The sequence below is a fragment of the Colossoma macropomum genome, unplaced genomic scaffold (assembly GCF_904425465.1).
Source record: "Colossoma macropomum unplaced genomic scaffold, Colossoma_macropomum, whole genome shotgun sequence".
Classification (NCBI taxonomy): domain Eukaryota; kingdom Metazoa; phylum Chordata; class Actinopteri; order Characiformes; family Serrasalmidae; genus Colossoma; species Colossoma macropomum.
In genome coordinates this window covers 7,061,517-7,080,890 of record NW_023494808.1, presented here as the reverse complement: position 1 = coordinate 7,080,890, position 19,374 = coordinate 7,061,517, and the positions used below count along the sequence as shown (strand labels likewise).

The 19,374-nt window shown below is 37.6% G+C and overlaps 1 protein-coding gene across 1 annotated transcript; it reads left to right on the top strand.

The window, feature by feature from the left end:
• The first annotated feature begins 13,287 nt into the window (after positions 1–13,287).
• Positions 13,288–19,374, top strand: LOC118797935 (Fc receptor-like protein 2). Its single transcript, XM_036557234.1, has 10 exons — positions 13,288–13,400; positions 13,799–13,868; positions 14,399–14,743; positions 16,213–16,458; positions 16,844–17,101; positions 17,199–17,447; positions 17,606–17,690; positions 18,050–18,089; positions 18,756–19,006; positions 19,261–19,374. The coding sequence occupies exons 1-10, from the start codon at positions 13,398–13,400 to the stop codon at positions 19,331–19,333; spliced, it is 1,620 nt and encodes a 539-aa protein (XP_036413127.1). The 5' UTR covers positions 13,288–13,397; the 3' UTR covers positions 19,334–19,374.

Genomic DNA, 19,374 nt, shown 5'->3' with positions numbered 1-19,374 from the left:
TAAACAAAGTGAAATTTTGAGAAAACATCACACAATACTTTTTCAGCTTACTTTGCTTTTTCAGTCTATTGCGCATCTAATGCATCGACAAAGTCTGCAGCAGACTCAAATGGGTTTGGTAGCTGATCACCTTAAAGAACGAACTGCTCTGTTACAGGCTGCATCTCCTCAAACTCCACCAGTGGTGGCTGCCGCTGTTAAACCTCCTGTCCCAGTTACTCCCTTTATTATAGTAAACTGGATAAATATGATGGTTCAATGGACAAATGCAAGGTATTTTTACTGCAGTGCTCGCTGTATTTTTGTAATTCATCACCTTGTTCTGATCATGTCCGTATTTCATTTTGGGTTTCTCACCTCACAGGCAAAACCTTGGAATGGGCTACTACGGTTTGGGCAAATGTCAAGCCTCACCTGAAGCATCACTCAGGACATATCAGTTCTCCTGGCTCTAGTTCTACTGCTCAGCCTCATAGAAGAAGTTTGGTGGAACTGACTCGATTTATATGGTTTCAGTACTACATTCAGGTAACCATGTTTATGTTAAAAGCATAAAGTCAAGCCCATGGGCTGTGATAAAATCATTACATTTACATTTACAGCATTTAGCAGACAATCTTATCCAGAGCAACTTACAAAAAGTGATTTGTCTATCTAGAGAAAGTATCTTTGCTAGTTACCAATAGTTTAGAGAGAAAGCTAGTCCTGAGCTCAAATACTGCTAGAAACAAAAGTCCATGTTGATACCTAGAGAAAAGACAGTTAAACACAGCGCAGTGCAATACAATACATTTCAATAAGTGCAGTACAATACATTACAATACATACTTAACTCAGTGCTCACTTAAGTGCTGTATAAAGAGATGTGTCTTCAGTCTGCGTTTGAAGACAGCGAGAGGCTCTACTGTTCGGACAGCCAGTGGGAGTTCGTTCCACCACCTGGGTGCCAGTACAGAGAAAAGTCTTGATGCTTGTCTTCCACGAGTCTTGAAGGATGACAGGTCTAGCAGAGCTGTACTCAAAGCTCAAAGGGCTCATGGTACAGTTAGTTTTGACCATTGCCATCAAGTAGAGAGGGACTAGTTCGTTTTTGGCTTTGTAGGCATCAGGGCTTTAAATCTGATGCATGCAGCTACAGGAAGCCACTGAAGAGAGCGCAGCAGTGGAGTGACGTGACTAAACTTAGGGAGATTGAAGACGAGCCATGCTGCTGCATTCTGGATGAGTTGCAGAGGCTTGATGGCTGGATAGGAAGACCAGCCAAGAGCGGGTTGCAGTAGTCAAGCCTTGAGATGACAAGAGACTGAACGAGCACTTGGGCGGCCTCTCGAGTGAGGAAGGGTTGGATCCTCTGGCTGTTGTACAGGAGAAACCTGCATGACCGAGTTAGGTTTGTGATGTGAGCCGAGAACGATAACTGGCCATCCAGAATCAGACCAACAATTCTTGCCTCTTCAGATGGAACAATCTGAGAATTCTCAAATGGGATGGCAAGATCATGATGAGGACCTGTAGTTGCAGGGATGAATAGCAGCTCAGTCTTGCTAGGATTGAGCTTCATGAGCTGCCATCCATGAAGAGATGTCAGTCAGACATGCCGAGATGAAAGTGGAAACCTGTGTGTCAGATGGTGGGAAAGAAAGCATTAGTTGAGTGTCATCAGCATAGCAGTGATAAGAGAAGCCATGAGAGGATATTACATCACCAAGAGAACTAGTGTAAAGAGAAAAGAGAAGAGGACCCAGCACCGAGCCTTGTCATTAGGCAAATAAGTTTGTTTGTGAGACATCTAATAATAAGAAGAGCTAATTTAATAATCTGTGCACTTTTCACATTTTACATACTGCAGACTTTATATTTTTAGATTATCTGACATGTACTCCCTCTTCTTTTTGTTTCTGATAAGTACTGGAATGGAGGAAATTTCTGGAACACAGGGTCTGAGCTTGTTTTGAAAACATGTACTGCTGACATCACTGTAGCAGCATGGAGCCAAAAAAATATCAGTTTGCCAGATTAATTGAAGATGGTGTGGCCTCTTCCCTTTCAGCGGAGGAGGGTGATGTGGACCTCCAGTTGATGATGAGGAATAGAGCAAAATGATAGCCTTGCAGGTACTGTTAGATCTCCCTGCTGATAACTTGGCACAGCTTCATAGCCAGACTGGGGAGGTGGTTCTAGAGCATGGATAACCAGTTTGGATATCTGCAGCTCAGGAATGTGCTTGACCTAAGGAAAGAAATATTGGACTTAGAGATGCTACAAGAATGTGGATGAATGTGGCTTTCTTTCATGTTGTGAAGACTGCCAGATGTGGTGTGTCAGGTGTACACCAGAACCTGGCACCACTTGGTCTTGAATTGCGACTGCCATCTTCGGTGCCCTCCAGAATGATGCCCCCCAGATCACACACACACACTCCCTAGCTGCATTGCCAGAACACTGTCAGCACCCCAGAGCAACTTCAGAATCGTTTTAAGGCCATGCTGTGAACTAGGAGGACCACGTACCCTGATGGTCACAGCAGACAGCCCGAACGCTGACTAGTTGTCTGACATAAAGCATCAGAGCCCAGCTACGTTCCATGTAATTTAAAAAGTAAAGTGAAATGTGTTCATGTTTATTTCAGGCCATTTTATTTTAAAAGAATGTTGGAACTGGTAGTGCTCTGTTTTGCAGGGACTCTAATTTTGAAAAGCCGGGCTAGGTTCTGGTATGTGGTGGTATGTGTGTAGCTGAGTGAATGTGCCTAGCCAGCCAACAATAAGAGCCCAGTGCTAGCCTAGAACTGTTTTCCCTTTCATTCTGTATGCTGTCTTCCCCGGAAATGCAGATAAAGCTGAATTATAGACCAGAACTTCGACCTGTCTAGAGTCTTGGGAGGAGGCCATCTCATTACAATTTGTTATTCCTACATAGGGTTTGATGACATCACTGGTTGCTGGACTTAAAAAAAAAAAATTGAAACATATGAAAAGTGTTAACATTGGGATTTTATTTATTTTTTAAAACTATAAATCAGTTATTTCTGCAGAAAATGAGCCTAATATAAATGGAACCATTTCACAAAGCTGCATATAGGAATATATTTTATTAAAAAGAAATCATTCAGTTCAATCATAAACATACAGAGATGCACAGCTGAGCTCACCCAGCATGTGGTGAGAGAACACAATGCAGATCACTAACAGCCTCACACTGAGCTTAACATACTGAGAATAAGAGCTGATACACAACATTTATATCAGAATGATTTCAGCTCTTAGCATTTCATACTCTTCATAGAGAAAACACTCTGCACTAAATCATACAGATATGTTTATATTTACAAAGTAAGACAAGCTTTTCACATTTTAGCAGATATTTAAGGAAATTAAGAATGATTGTAAAACACATTGTGTAACAGTTTGGCATTTTAAGAAATAAAGTATTAAATGTAATACATTATTGAGTTTTAGAGTATCTACATGGAGTTACAAGTGAGTAGAGAGAAGCAAATTAGAAGGAACTCTAATAATAAGAGAAATAAGAGATCATCATGTGTTGAACATAAAGAAATGACACAGACATGAATATTCAAGTTTATCTCCAAACCTCTATGATAGCTCAGAGCTCCAGAAATGCTGAGCTCACAGATATCATAGAGAAACATGAACAACAAAGAAACAGACAACCTCAGAACAAACATCCACAAACACAGTTCAACACAACAACATCCTTAATCTTAGTCCTAATCCACCATGTTCACTCACACTGGATCATGATGAAGGGATCTAAAGTGAATCCACTGTATATGGAGTTTATCACCTTCTCTGTTACTGAGTATCACAGTTTAATGTGTAGAACTCACTGCTAGAGTGTCGTACTCAGGTGAACTGGACTGAGGGTCCAGATCTGTGTACGGGTCATCAGGAGAACTGGACTGAACAGCCTGTGCGAGGGAAAGAGAGAATGAGGCAGAGGAGGAGAAATGAAGAACTCCATTTAGTTTTCTGAGTTAGGAATTCTTTACAGAGCTAGAGGGAGGATTTGTGAAGAGACACTCACTGCAAGTGTGTGGTAAACATCATCAGAGGACCTGGCTGTGGGCTGAAGAGCTGTGTATGTGTCGTCCTTAGCATTAGGGTCAGCGTTCTGGACAGAGGATGGTTAGAGAAGGTGTGGAGAGACTGAAGGGGTGTAGGAATCCATAATTACATTTACTGTAAGAACTTCTACTGAAGAGGCAAAATAACTAATCATTATTTACTACTTAAGAAAACCTCGGACAGCTCTCTTAGCTTCTCATAGCTGCATCGTACAAGCCTCATTCTTATTACTTTAGTCTTATTGTGCCATCTAGTGTAAATTAATTACATACATATTCAGCAGATCAAGTTTTGATTATTTTTGAATGGAGATCTGTTCAAGCTCACCTCATAATCAGTGTCATTAAGGTTTCTGTTCTGGCTTTTGCACCTGAAGAAAAAAAAAAAATCTGTATCAATATGTTTATTATTTAGTCATGCAGAGAGAAAATTCATTAAGTTAGTTATTAGTATGTTTTGTCATTTTATACAATATATTTTGGATAATCTAAAATAAAAAGTTATGATTGCGTATGAGAAAAAATAGCATTAGTAAATAAAATAAATGAAGAATGAAGGAAAGAATAAGTAAATGATATAAATCTCACCTCATCCATAAAACTACTGTGAGCAAAGCTACAATAACACAGAGACTGACTCCAACAACCACATACAGAATCACTGAATACAGCACCACTGAACCACCTGCAGTGAGACACACACACAGAAAAAGTGATAAAATGTGTGAGTGATCAGATGTGATATTATATAATTTAACTTTAAGAATGCTAACAATAATAAAACACTAAATCAAAATACATGTTTATTATTATTCACCACTTACTCTTAACAGTGACCATCACAGTTCCATTCTGAGCTCCATGTTCATTCTGAGCTTCACAGTAGTACAGTCCAGTGTGGTCAGCAGTGATGCTGGTGATGCTGTAACTGTGTGCAGATGCTACAGGTGGGGTTCCACCTTCTTTAAACCAGGTGTAGATCTTGACAGGTGGATTTGCATCACTGCTGCAGGTCAGAGTCACTGAACTGCCCTCCACTATTTCACCAGACGATGGACACTGAGACATTCTTTGGAGGATCTGCAATAGACAACAAATTTAAGAGAAAATATATTTACTGAGTTATATCTGAGTATAATTTTGTAACAGGGTTACCCTGGGGGTGTAATTAAACCCAGACCTCCAGGTATAGGAAGCTAAAGGATTACTGGTTGAACCACTGGCTGTGGGCAAAGGGAAACCTCAATGGCAGAGCACAAGGACAGGTGGCAATGAAAAAACAAAACAAATGGCATCACTAAACAGTCTAGAAATGCTGGCCCAGTGAGAAGCCTTAACTAAGAGTATTCCGAAGAGGAAAAACCAAGAAATACACCACACTGGGATTGAACCATGGCCTAGAGCATCATGACCAGTGTACAGCCAACTGAACTACATCACCACTCAAAAACTAAACCAAAAGTGGGGCTAACCAAAGGCTCAAGAAAGGGAAGAAAATAGGAGAAATTACAAATCTTTTATTTTATTTGCTTTTTCTAATTTTATTCATTATTATTATCATTTTTAATATTTATGTCATTATCACAAGTGACTTAAACACAAGGCTTAGAGGGATCAAAAGCAAACTCTGGGGGAGTTGAAAGTAATTACCCAAATATCGGCTTGATCAAGAGGTGCATGCACATGGCATGCAAACTCACAACTGGGCACAAAACAAATAAATAGCCACTCATAAGTAGAACTGAAAACAGATGTGACTGGTTGTCTGTAATTATCTAGAGGTGGCTCTCTGCTTCCATCTAGTGATAGCATTGGGTCTGACCACAAGATGTCTGACAGGGCTCCTGTCAGTTGCAGACAGAGACTGACCTGTCACAAACTTAATATTTCAACATTAACTCACATGCAACATTTAACTGCACAGCAGAGGATCTTCTCTCTCCATGATTATTACGACTCTGGCATGTGTATTCTCCACTGTCCTCAGATCTGATGTTGGGAATGCTGTAGGTTTTTCCTTTTCCTACTGATGCTGATCCGTTAAACCAGGAGTAGTTCTTCACAGGTGGGTTTGCATCACTGCTGCAGGTCACTATACGGCCCTCCACTGTTTCACCAGAGGAAATAATGGACACTGAGACATTCTTTGGAGAATCTAAAGTTAGATAGAAAAGTATTAAAATAACTTTGGCCTTGTGCTACCTCAACATTTTTTTTTTTCTGGTAATATTGCTGTGTATTATAATCTGTTTACAGTACATAGTAGAGAATAGAGTATATGAACAAAACTCACATCTGACTCTGAGGTTGTGAGCAGTAGAGTGGAGATGTTGATATCCTCTTACAGCACAGCTATAACTGCCTGCATCCTCATTGCTGACTGTCTGCAGGTGGAGCTGGTTCTTCTTGATGGTCTTTGTGGTTAAAGGATGTCCATTTTTATACCAGATGAATGTTGGGTCAGTCAGACTGCAGGTGGTTTTACATGTCAGATCTGCTGTTTCTCCTTCTGTCAAAGCACTACCTCAGCCTGAATCCATTCTGGCTAAAATGAGATTAAGAGCTGCCTCATTCATGAAATAGTCTTAATCTTACCTGTAACTCTCAGATGAACTTCAGGTTTGCCCAGCCATTTTTCTTTATTAGAAATCATTCTGAAGCAGTACTTGTGTTCATCCTTCTTCATTACATCACTCAGTTTGAGGGAGAAGTGTTTCTGTTCATCAGTTAAATACTCGACTCTGCCTGAGTAATCTGGGTTTATTCTCAGATCAGTTGGCTCCAACCCTGGAACTGTATCTATAACCCAGAATGTGTCTGTGACTGTTAGACCTCTTGGATGAGTAAAAGTTCCATCCATAAACACTGTGGATCCTTTTAAAGCACATATTTCCTGTTGGTTGTACTTCACACTCCACTCTGTTCCAAAAGCTGTTGTGATGTTGTGAGCGTTTGTCCATCTTCTTTCTTCTAAATGATAATGATGACATGCCAAATGTTTTGTTTTTCGAAGAGCCTTGTAAGGGCTCAGCCTGTGCCACCAGCCGCCAGCAGAGGGCGACGGCGGTGAGGTGCCACAAGTTCAGGGAACTCCAATTCCCAGAAGCCCTCGGGCTGATTAGGCCCAACCTGGCACACCTGTGGACTCTATTTAAGCCTGTGGCAAACAGCAGCCCTTTGTCACACCTTTGTAGAGGGGTGACCGGTACAGTATGCAGCCCAGGTGGGTATTTAAACAAAAAGAAAAAGAACAAAAAGAGGGCTGGAAAAAAACAAATGAGAGAAATTGCCCCAAAACTACTTAAAAGCCAAAAAGAAGGCTTGAGCAAGAAACGGCTCCAAGCTATACAAAAAGTGTTTGCTCCACAAAGAGCAAACAGGTGAAACATAAAGTTGACCTTCCTCTCATAATCACAGAGGGAGTGTCTTTTGTTTTCTGATTGTCTTTTATTTCACTTTTCTATCTCAGCCTTTCTTTGATCATGCTGCTTTCAGCATCTCCTTTGTTTGCCTTTTCCCCACAGTTTTATCATTTCCCATTTGTTGAGGTGTTTTTTCCCATTTTTGCCTGTGCTTCCTGGAGGTGCAGCAGTAATTCCTTGAGTCTGGCTCTGAGCTACCTTAACTCAAACATGCACAAGTACTCAATTCACACTCCATCACCTCAATAAATTAATTTAAAACCCTTTCTCACAGGTTTTCCTCTCTGCACTTGAGTTCGCCTCCCTGCCATCCCGTAACAAGCCTAGGCTTTCATATGTGTTGCTTAGCACAAGATAAGTACTTTTTCATTGTGATTCAGCTTGAAAATATTTTTGGTTCAAAAAGAACCGACTACAAGGATAAGATCTTACCATCCACAACTTACAGTAATGAGGCAAGTTTCATGAGTTAATAGGTGTTCATAATAACTACAGTGTGGTATTGGAAATGGAAAAAAAAAAACTTGCCATATTTGCAATAAGAATGTTCTAACTGTGTTTGAAGGAACTTCCTTTTTGTCAAATAATAGGCACATAAATGTGAGCATGCAGCTACTACATGTTAAGCCTGATTATGATTCCTGGCTTTGAGCAGCATGCTATCACAAACAAAAGTGTGAGTGCCACATTATGCGCACACTAAAAATGAATTGAATTCCTGTTACATTTACTGTCAGCCTAGTATATCTTGCCTACATGTTTTATATAAGAGAATGCAAATATTCAATTAGACTCGGTCAAGGGTTGTTAATGGATCAGGACATTCCTAAACTTTGTAATTAAGAAACAAAGTGCCTGACTGTAAAGGCTTTGAATCTAAAAGCATTTACTAGTACTGAATACACATTGCTAAAAGTTAAATTACTATATTTATGATTCCAATGGTGAAAGAAAACTGTTCTAATCTAAAGAACTGATCTTACCCTCCAGTGTTGAGGTTCAGCATCGGCGTCCAAATGGTTCTCAGAAATGGCAAGAACACAGGAAGCACTGAAGCATTAATTTAGATGTGGTCAAAACTTAACTGTAAGCTTGCATGCATAGTAAAAGCTCATTAACATGCTCTTTCCTCTTACAGGATGCATGTGATCTTAGCTGCAGCAAGAAAGGCGCTTCACTTGAAACTTCTGCTAAGTTAGCTATTAGTAAAACTCTGATGTTTTCTTTTATTTTTCATGTGTAATATTCAAGTTGTTTGTGATGTGTTACATAGAGATCACCAGCTGTTTCAGCATGCCGGACTTTATCCAGTTCCTCCTCTTCTCCTGCTACTGTATGAAGCAGTAATGATCACTGGTGTGTTTATCAGTGCTGATCTCAGTACAGTGTCACCCAGCTGATAGAATAAACATCATCAGTTCATCTGAAGAACAGAGTGAGATCCACAGAAACTTTTCAACTTATCTGTTTAGTCACCATGACAGCTTCAGTTAGAACTGAATTTACAACAGAAGGTATTACAGAATAACAGTTCTTAAGTTCATAATCTTATCAATTAAAAAAAAAAGTATTACACAAACATCCTAACTAGATTAAATCTCCTATATACTGTCCTAACTTTAAGACAACACCAGATGTGTCTTAACCTTAACTGTCTGTTTCTATCATTTTATGTGGTGACAGGCAGCATAGTTCACTATAACTAGCATACTGATGCTACATTTGTCTACACTGAAAATGGTGCTTAACTTTTGAGGTTTTTTGCTAACAGCATTTTGAAAATCCTAGACACTGTAGATACAATCTTCACCCCTCTTATTACCTTTGTGTGTTAATGTTGATAAACTCATCAGATAAAAGATTACAGTGATGGTGGTGAATATTGAGGAGACAGTGATGAATGTGTGGCTGTTTATTAGGTGGAACATTTGTTAGCACCATCAGCTAAAGCATTCAGGGAAACTGCACAATAAACAGCATGAAGTGCTCACATAATATTTATAATTTCAGTTTATTACACTTTAGTTTTTAACACTTGCTGTAACTTTCCTGTCTGCCTCTACCGTCCTTCTTCCTGCTGGTTTAGTACATTATGTACTACACTGATATTTTAGTTTGTTTTTGTTTGTTTGTTTGTTTGTCTTGAACTTAGTGACCATTACAAATGACTATGGAGCTTACCAATCATGATATCTAAACATATTTCATACTATGGTTACATACAATTAGTTAAATCCTTAATCATGCTAGTCATAGAAAAAAACAAAAAAAACAAAAAAACAAAAAAAAACTATGAACTACTTAGACAAAAGAATTAAATTGTTAAAAGACAATTTTGAAGTTATAAGTACCGGTATAGCTACCATTTCTAAACAATGCCTAAATGAACGGTTACATAATAAATCTGAGTAAAATAAGTGAGTACATTATCATCAACATTTCTGCAGATATGTTGGCAGAAACTCTATGATTAAAGTATACATTGTCACACAAGCTACAAGCTTTATAACCCTACTTCTAATAAAACTACAAGAAGACTTATATACTATATAAGTCTTATATACTAATAAAAAGAAGTGTAGAGAATTTAGTATTAATTACACTTTGGCAGGGATTAATTGATTCCTGCCTGACAATGCAACATGTTAACATTTTACAGAGGTGAAAGCAGGGCTCTCACGAGCCTAATCTCTGCATAGACCCAAGATTTACAAGACTGAAAGAATGCACTTAAGAGTATCTGGCCACACCAAGGGTGGTGAGATGTATGTGTGTGAGACCGAGTGAAAGGAATCCTTGTGCTCAAACTTTGTGTCTGTTATGGACAATCTATGCCTAGCACAGAAGTCAAATAACAATTCACCATTCGAGTTTAGATCGTGCAGGCTGTTCTTCCCAATCACCCACCTCCAGGTCTCCCAGTCATTTACAACATGAGCATTAAATTCTCCCAGCATGACTATGAAGTCTGTAGGCAGAGCCCTTTTTTAGAACCCCACCCACTCACTCTAAGAAATCCAAATACTCTGAACTGTTGTTTGATGCATAAGCACACACAGTCAGAATTTTCCTCCCTGCAATTTTAATTTGTTTTGGAGTTCGTCCAACGGGACAAATTCTAACTGCACAGCAGCCAGCCGGGGACTAGTGAGTGTTCCCACACTAGTAGTAGGAAAGGGACCAACCCCTATCAAGGAGTTTTGTTCCAGAGCCGACAGTGTGGGTGGAGCTGAGCCCAACTAAATCTAGTTGGTACTGCTCATACACCCACATAAGTTCCAACTCCTTCCCCCCAGTGAGGTTATGTTCCATGTACCAAGAGCCAGTTCCCGCCGCAGGGGTCTGTGCCACCAGGGATCTCCCTGAAATTTCCCACAGCCTATACTATCATCCACTCAAATCATAATGTTCAGGCAATTCACTGGCAGGTTTTGTTTAGGTGTGAAGAAAATGTACTTATACATCCTTATCACACGTGAAGTATCCTAGGTTTAGATTTTAGAGGTGCTTTTTTTCTATTTAGACCAAGAGTCGAAACTAGTGGGTGATGGAAGGAATCATCTTGTTTTTCCACTGTTCATTCGTTAGCTACTGCCGTAAGCTTCATAGAACAAATTCTCAGAGGTTTTATTTTGAAATTTCACAGATAGCATAATTACTTTTATGTAAAGTTAGTTGTTAGTTTTCCATAATCATAATTAAACACATAATTGAATCTGTAGTGATCACTTTTTATAACATGGGTATTTATTATTATTATTATTATTATTATTATTATTATTATTATTATTATTATTATTATTACTCTCTCAGCTTCACGTCTACACATAAGAACACAATCACAAATGTCAGAGTACAACGAAACACAAATTTCTAAAATGCATCAGGAAAATGCTTTGATGAACACCAGCAAAGATCAATACAAGAAATCCCTGAAGACGTTACAAATAAAAAAGAGGGTAAATTTAGAAAACAATCAATAAACTAAATAAAATTGCTATAATACTGAAATCAGTTAAGAAAAATCCAAAACAAAATATTAAATATCTAAAAATATAAAAGTATTTGAAACTGTATTAAATACTTGCCCATACAAATAAATATTTTCTTTGAGTCCTGTTCTTCTTCTTGATGAACACCAGGGGGAACCTTTGAACTAGTTCATTGTTTGCTCAATAGTTTCAGTTTGGCATTTTTCACCAAATAGGGTGAAAAATGATAAGTGGTTGGATTGAGCGGGAATGTTTTTGAAATGTTTTTATGTCACAGATAAATCAAGAAACATCAACAAGTAAACCACATTGACTGACTAAATGTGCTTGTAAATAGTCATGTTTCATAAGTTACAGATGCCAAACAGTGTAATTTTAGCTTGTAACACATTTTACAAGTACACAATATTTTAAGTACATTTCATTATATTGAGCTAGGTCCATCAAGTCCATTCTTAACAGTTTATAACCTGGACTTAAGCACATGCTAGAAAAATATATTATTATTATTATTATTATTATTATTATTATTATTATTATTATTATTATTAATTGTTAAGCTGTAAGCACAGTGGTCAACTAATCATTGTAAAGTTTGTCAGGCTTATTTTAGGCTACAATGCCAGTCAATCCCACTACGAATGAGCCTCTCAACATAGCTGTGTCATAGAGTCATTTAAAATCATGTTTCAGTAGACTGGTGTGGACAAAATCATTATACCTGCACACTTATCTACTCTGGAGCATCTGACCCTACAACAGATATTAAATCCACAGTAAATCACACCCCACACAGTCTTTCACAGGAAATTAAATAAAAATTGATGTTATTCTGTTCCACTTTAGCATGGGGTACATAACAATGCCCTTGTACCGCACTTATCAAGCCTTATCAAGCCATTAGCTGCTAATTAGTTGGCTATTCAGTAGTACTTTGTAAAGCTATTTGAAGCCCTTAAATGCCCAGGACCCACCTGCAGTTTGTATTACAGGCCATGTAATTACTGAATAATAAAGCTTAGGACATAATAAGCCTGAAATATTAAGGTATAACCCCTTAAATGGGCAGGGCCCACTGCTGGGCCCAAAGTTGTATTAGACACTTCTATAACCCAAGAGTAGCTGAGTAGTGAATGTAGCTGAGATGTGTAGTAAAGCCTCTACAAAACCTGTATGTAGAGCTGGCGCGGTTTGAGCTCAAGCTCAAAATAAGGTCAGGCTTTTACAGCAGCACCACAGGCCAGCAAGAGTAACCAAACCTTAAACTAATAAGGGTGAGATAAAGCAGGTTTAGTTCAGATTATTAAAGAGAGTGTATAAGATTGACATGGTAATAAACAACCTTTTAACCTTTCAGCATTTATGAATGGCCTCCCTGTACTAGCATTAGCTTTGCTAAATTTAGAGAATTAGCTCTGGTTTTCTGCTTTGGGACAAGACAAAACTGATGTAGCTCACTAAATCATTGATAGTATTATGACGTTCTGAGATGCAGTAGATTCCATTAATATACATTGACAGATTTATATGAAAACATTCAGAATTAAAAGATATGACATCCTGTTAGCATTTAACAGTTAAAAAAAAAAATGCTTGCTATGCTAGCTTTTATAATTAAAAGCTTACAGAGAGTGTTGTGTGTGTGTGTGTGTGTGTGTTTTTTTTTGTTTTTTTTTTTAATGACAAAGCACATTCACTTTGCTGTAGAAATTGTACTCTGACTGTGGTTAGTTTGATGCCTTTGCTCATGAGGTGGGACCCCATGCACACAGAACAGTAAGACCTCCCACATCTAAGCATCACATGAGTAAACATCGCTACTGAGATGTTCTCACTAGTTTAGACACTTCAGTCTTTTGTCTTTATTTGGATGTTCAGAAAGAGGCTTGTCCTGATATGGTGAGTTTAATACATGTTGCCTTTATAACAAATTGAATTTAACTAAATTAGTACATGATATTGATATTAGTCACATTCTTTACGTAATTGAAACCTGTGCGAAGACACATTTTACACTTATGCATGTATCGCATTTAGTTTATTCAATACAGATCTGGGACAGAATCTCTGAAAAGCTTCTTTTGTGACAGTCTGTTGAAAAACTGCTATTCAAATAAATTTTTATTGAATAGTAATAAATAAACTGATCTGCTGTATCTGATGAGAGTTGGAAATCCTTACAGCTACATTCAGTGGTTTCACAGGGTCAGTCTTACAAATGCAGTGATTATGAGCCAGTAAAGAGAAACTAATAAAAATGATGATTATGATTCCAGTGCTGTTTTTTCGTTGTGCAGATTTGTTTAATGATGTCACTAAGAATGGCTCTTCTATGCCTCTCTCTGATCTCTCTGTCTGTGATTCTGGGTGAGTCTGAACTATTTAACTAGACTTTTTTGGGGGGACAAACATCTCAAAACGATGTTCTAGCACTTCTACATTATGTAATGTACTAATGAAGTTTCTCTGAAATAGTCTTCAATGTTCACACTTAATGAGGCTCATTTTCCGTTGGTTTGCTGAGCCCCCCACATCCTCTCACCCACCATGTGACTGCAAAACACAAGCTTTATGTGCTTTGTGGTTTTTGCACAAAATTAGGTCAGCTTTTCACTGTAGTGGCTTGCAAGAAGAGACGAATCTGTGAGCTACACTAGCAAAAATAACAGTGAATTGCAATATAATCTTCAAATTTGAACCTGTAATTTTTCACACATCCATTTCTTTTAAAGATTTTAATGACCCACATTTTGACCGGATCTATTAGGAAGTTCTTCTTTGAATGTGCTCTGAAGAAACCTTTTAGGAACTTGTAGTTTTAAGAATGCACAGTAACTCTGACTGTCTTATGGGCTCCAGACTCTGTAATCAGCTCTTTCATGCATCATATGTTTCAGGAGCTTTTGGAACAGAGTGGAGTGTGAAGTACAACCAACAGGAAATATGTGCTTTAAAAGGATCCACAGTGTTTATGAATGGAACTTATTCTCACCCAGAACGTCTTACAGTGACAGAGACTTTTTGGGTCATAGATCCAGTTCAGGGTGTGGAGAAACCTGATCTGAGTAAAGACCCAAATTATTCAGGCAGAGTTGAGTATTTAACTGATGAACAGAAACACTTCTCCCTCAAACTGAGTGATGTAATGAAGAAGGATGAACATAAGTATTACTTTAGAGTCATAACAGGTGTAGAAAAAGAAAGATGGCTGGGTAAACCTGGAGTTCAGCTCAGAGTTACAGGTAAGATTAAGTTATAATGCTGCATTTAAGTGGTGTCAGAAACTGGAAAATATATATTTTCCCACTTGTAAATTGTGTTTTGAATGACCAACAAAGTTGACCAAATCATATTTACAACTGGTCAACAGGGAATTCTAGATGATACATGAGTTTGAGTTTATCAACTTTTACACAAGTGTAAAATGCTATATTGGCAGTGAATGTGAACAAATATATCCCTCATTTGCTTCCATTAGATCGTTGTGCTTATAATACAGCAAATAAACAGAACTGTCTTCTTTGGACATCCATGTTTCTTTATTCGTGTGATTGCCATATCCCAAACAGAGTAAACTCATGTTTACTAGGTAACCATTTGGCATTTACAGCCTTCCAATTAACACAGTCCATTTACTTATTTAATGAGTGCTTTAGAATTCCATGTTGCATCATGACTGTAATTTTATTAAGCTGCTGTGTTGTGTGCAGCATAGATGTTTAGATGTTTATCTGCTGTAGTGCATTTAACTCAGTTAGTCTACTGATTTTAAAGGCTTCCTTGATGTTATGCCTGTCACAGTGTTAACCTGTATTTGGCTTAAGTTTCTCAGTACTGTAATAATACGCCATTGGAAATAATTGATGTAATAACAATACATGCAACCACAGTGTAACTACATGTGATGTATTTGCGGTTAAAGGTAGACAGTAGTTGAACTTATGTTAATATAAATGTGTAGCAACTTTAGTATTTGGTCACAGTTCCACACATGTTATTACAATTACAATTGTGATAGTTGTAACAGCACATTTTGTTATGTAATTACTCATGTGTAACAGGCTGAACTGCTATTTATCTTTTTTTTTGCTTGTAACAGGAAGTGTGTAATTGCATACATTGAGAGTTCTTACCCTGTTTCTGCTGTAGTAGTGGGCGTTACTTGTAATCTAACCACTGCTGTGGCTTTAGACCATTTTGTAATGATGGTAATTACACTTTCAAGATTTCTGTCATGTAAGTTTGGTATTAATCTATTTCATTTTGTCAAGATAGCATGATACAATAAAAATATTCAATAGTTGTTAATGTTTACTTTAAAATGAGTGGACAGTTTCTGTGTAGTTGTTATGTAGGTAAAGTGTAATAACAGATTGGTGATCCACACATAACTTTTGAGGTACTATAAGACAACACATGTATTATAATGTAGGTAATTCCACACCTTCGGTTGCAATCAGAAAAGACATAAAAAACAGCTATCATTTCAGTGTAATTACCTGAAACCTGATTATACATGTGTAATTACATAATAGATAATAATGCTTTTATAATTATCAAGACAGACTTGTGTATTACATTAAAATTTATATACGTTTTCATAAGACTACATTACTGTAATGCATCTATTAAAATTAAAATATTGCCAGTAGATACACTGTTGTAGCTGCATCTTGTTATTCCTAATTTGATATTTATCACATTGTCTTAGAGCTCCATGTGGAAACTCCTGGAGAAGTGACAGAGGGAGAAACAGCAGATCTGACATGTAAAACCACCTGCAGTCTGACTGACCCAACATTCATCTGGTACAAAAATGGACGTCCTTTAACCACAAAGACCATCAAGAACAACCAGCTCCACCTGCAGACAGTCAGCAGTGAGGATGCAGGCAGTTATAGCTGTGCTGTAAGAGGATATCACCATCACTCTACTGCTCAGAACCTCAGAGTCAGATGTGAGTTTTAATATTATAATAATAATAATAATAATAATAATAATAACAATAATAACTTATTGGTATTGTTGTTGTGTTGTTGTTGTTGTTGTTGTTGTTGATAATAATAATAATAATAATAATAATAATAATAATAATAATTAATATATATTTATTATTTATTTATTTATTTATTTATTTATTTATTTTTTTGTTATTTATTTATTTTTTTCCCCAAAGTAAATCAATGCAAGGTTTAGGAGCTTAAAATGTCCCCTGGCTTTCATGGTTAGGTTATCTTTTGTCATATTAAAACTGCAATACTTGCATCACTCAAGCATGATATTAGACTATGTAAGAAATGTTTCAATGTAAATAAAAAGTACAATTATTTAATTATGTCTAGATCCCCCAAAAAACGTCTCAGTGTCCAGCAGTCCCTCTGGTGAAATAGTGGAGGGCAGTTCAGTGACTCTGACCTGCAGCAGTGATGGATACCCACCTGTGAAGATCTACACCTGGTTTAAGGGATCAACATCAGTAGGAGAAGGAAAAACCTACAGCATTCCCAACATCAGATCTGAGGACAGTGGAGAATACACATGCCAGAGTCGTAATGATCATGGAGAGAGAAACTCCACTGCTGTGTATTTAAATGTTCTCTGTAAGTTATTGATGATTTATTAGGCTCTATTTCATTTTTTAGGCTCTGCAACATTTTTTTTCTCATAGATTTTTCCCTTTTTGCTTGTCTACTTTAGATCCTCCAAAGAGCGTCTCAGTGTCCATCAGTCCCTCTGGTGAAACAGTGGAGGTCAGTTCAGTGACTCTGACCTGCAGCAGTAATGCAAACCCACCTGTGAAGATCTACACCTGGTTTAAAGAAGGTGGGACCTCACCTGTTGGATCTGGACACAGTTACCATCCTCTACAGAGTGGATCTTACTACTGCAAGGCTCAGAATGAAATTGGAGCTCAGAATGCAGCAGCTGTGTCAGTGGTAGTAAAAGGTAATAATAGAACAATTATGGTAAAGATGCAAACTTATTAACAAATGAAATCTTGTACACATCACTGTGGTACAGTAATCCTACCTGCAATCTACTATCTGTCTTTTATATAATTAATCACGTCACTTTTTGTGACATTATCATTCCTTTCCATGCAGGGTTTTCATATGCTGTTATTTATGCAGTTGCTGGAGTTGGATGTGGAGCGTTTCTCCTTGGTGTCATCTGCTTCTTTTTCATATGGTATTCAAATACTAACTCCTGAGGCATAGTTTATTTTCACATGTACACTCCCATTGAAAAAAGGGGACTAAGCCCAAAAAGGCAAATCATTAAGGTAAACTTGTAGACAGCCTCGTACAGAAAGAAGAGTCAACACTGCCAAGCTAGTTTGTGTTTAATATGAGACCAAATATCCCCTATAGAGTTTAAATATGGACTCTAAACAGGCCACAACCACGAGTAAAACCATTGTGTGTTGGGATTGGCCCTTTTTTTACTACTTCAAGTACTGAGACTCTTCTAGTGCTGTTGAAAAGGCAATTTCTGAAGTAAAATAAAGGATCTTCTAGTAATAATGACATGCTCTCTTTTGACTCCAGGAATAAAAGAAGAGTTAGAAAGAAAGAAGACCTCTTAGTGGTAAGTGAAGCTTTAAATACTAAAAAAAGCCCACTCATGGAATGAATAGTGTCTTTCCTCTTTCCATCCTCTAGATGGCAGTGCTATGTCTACATCTTCATTTGGTTTAGACCTTTAAAAAATACTTCAGTATTTTTCAACCTACTGTCAGAGACTACCCCCACAATGACAGGTTAAGGGCACAAATAAAACCTTTTGCCTTTTGATCTTAATGTGAATGGTCAGTGTGGAAGTCGTTGTTTTTCCACTGTGCATGACAACATGAGACAGCAGCACTGAACTGAAATAACTCCTGGCAATAGCTGCAAAAATGATTGATCGTACCTCTAAAAATGAAATGAGCTCTTCAGAGCAAATTATAAAATATGCTGTCAACTAGCAACATATATCTATGTAATTAAATGAGTAAATACTGAATTTGATACACATGTGTATTTGCATACGCTGTACTACTGCAGTTCATCTGTAAAAGTGAACACATCAGCAGTAGTTGCATTGTTATTACATGTATTATTAATGTATCTACAAATATTAGAGAAAATATGAAGTAGGAAATACAAAATCTATCACACATTCACCCATTATCACCATTGAACTCATCCACCATCTTATTGTTTCAGGTAGAGTTTGAAGTTTTTTACAAAGTCTTCTTTTCTCATATTACAGAATACAGTTTATTCAGAGATTTGGGCCAGATCTGCAACCAGTGATGCAGCGCTGAACAGATCAGTCTCTCAGGAAGTCATTTATGCCAATGTTTCACCCAGTCAACCTGAAGAAAACAGCAAAGCTGAGAGTTCTCCAGTAAAAACATCTGTCTGCACGGCTGCTGTGGAGGTGAGGGTAAAAGAAGAGTCTCAGGAAGATGATGTTCAGTATTCCAGTGTCAAATTCCATCATTGCTCTCCGCCCAACAGGTGAGATACATGTGCATGATCAGCATAAATCTTTCACACTCAATCCAGTTGCATTGAATAGATGCTTAGTTTAACATTAGTTACAGACAGACTGAGCATCTACATTGGACTATAAACACAAACATAAAACAACATTTTTAATTCTTTTGTCCTCCTTCAGTTTAAATGTTGCATTTGATTGGCTCAGATAAAGAGCAATGGAAGCTAAACTGTGCAGACTATTTTTAAACCTTTTTTTTCTTCTTTTTCTGCAGATATAAAGGTGAATCAGTAGACAATCCTTCAGCGATCTACAGCAGTGTAAAAAGAAAAGTCCTGAACTCATAATCTTCACTTCACCTGTCCTTCACCCCAACTCTCAACTCTTC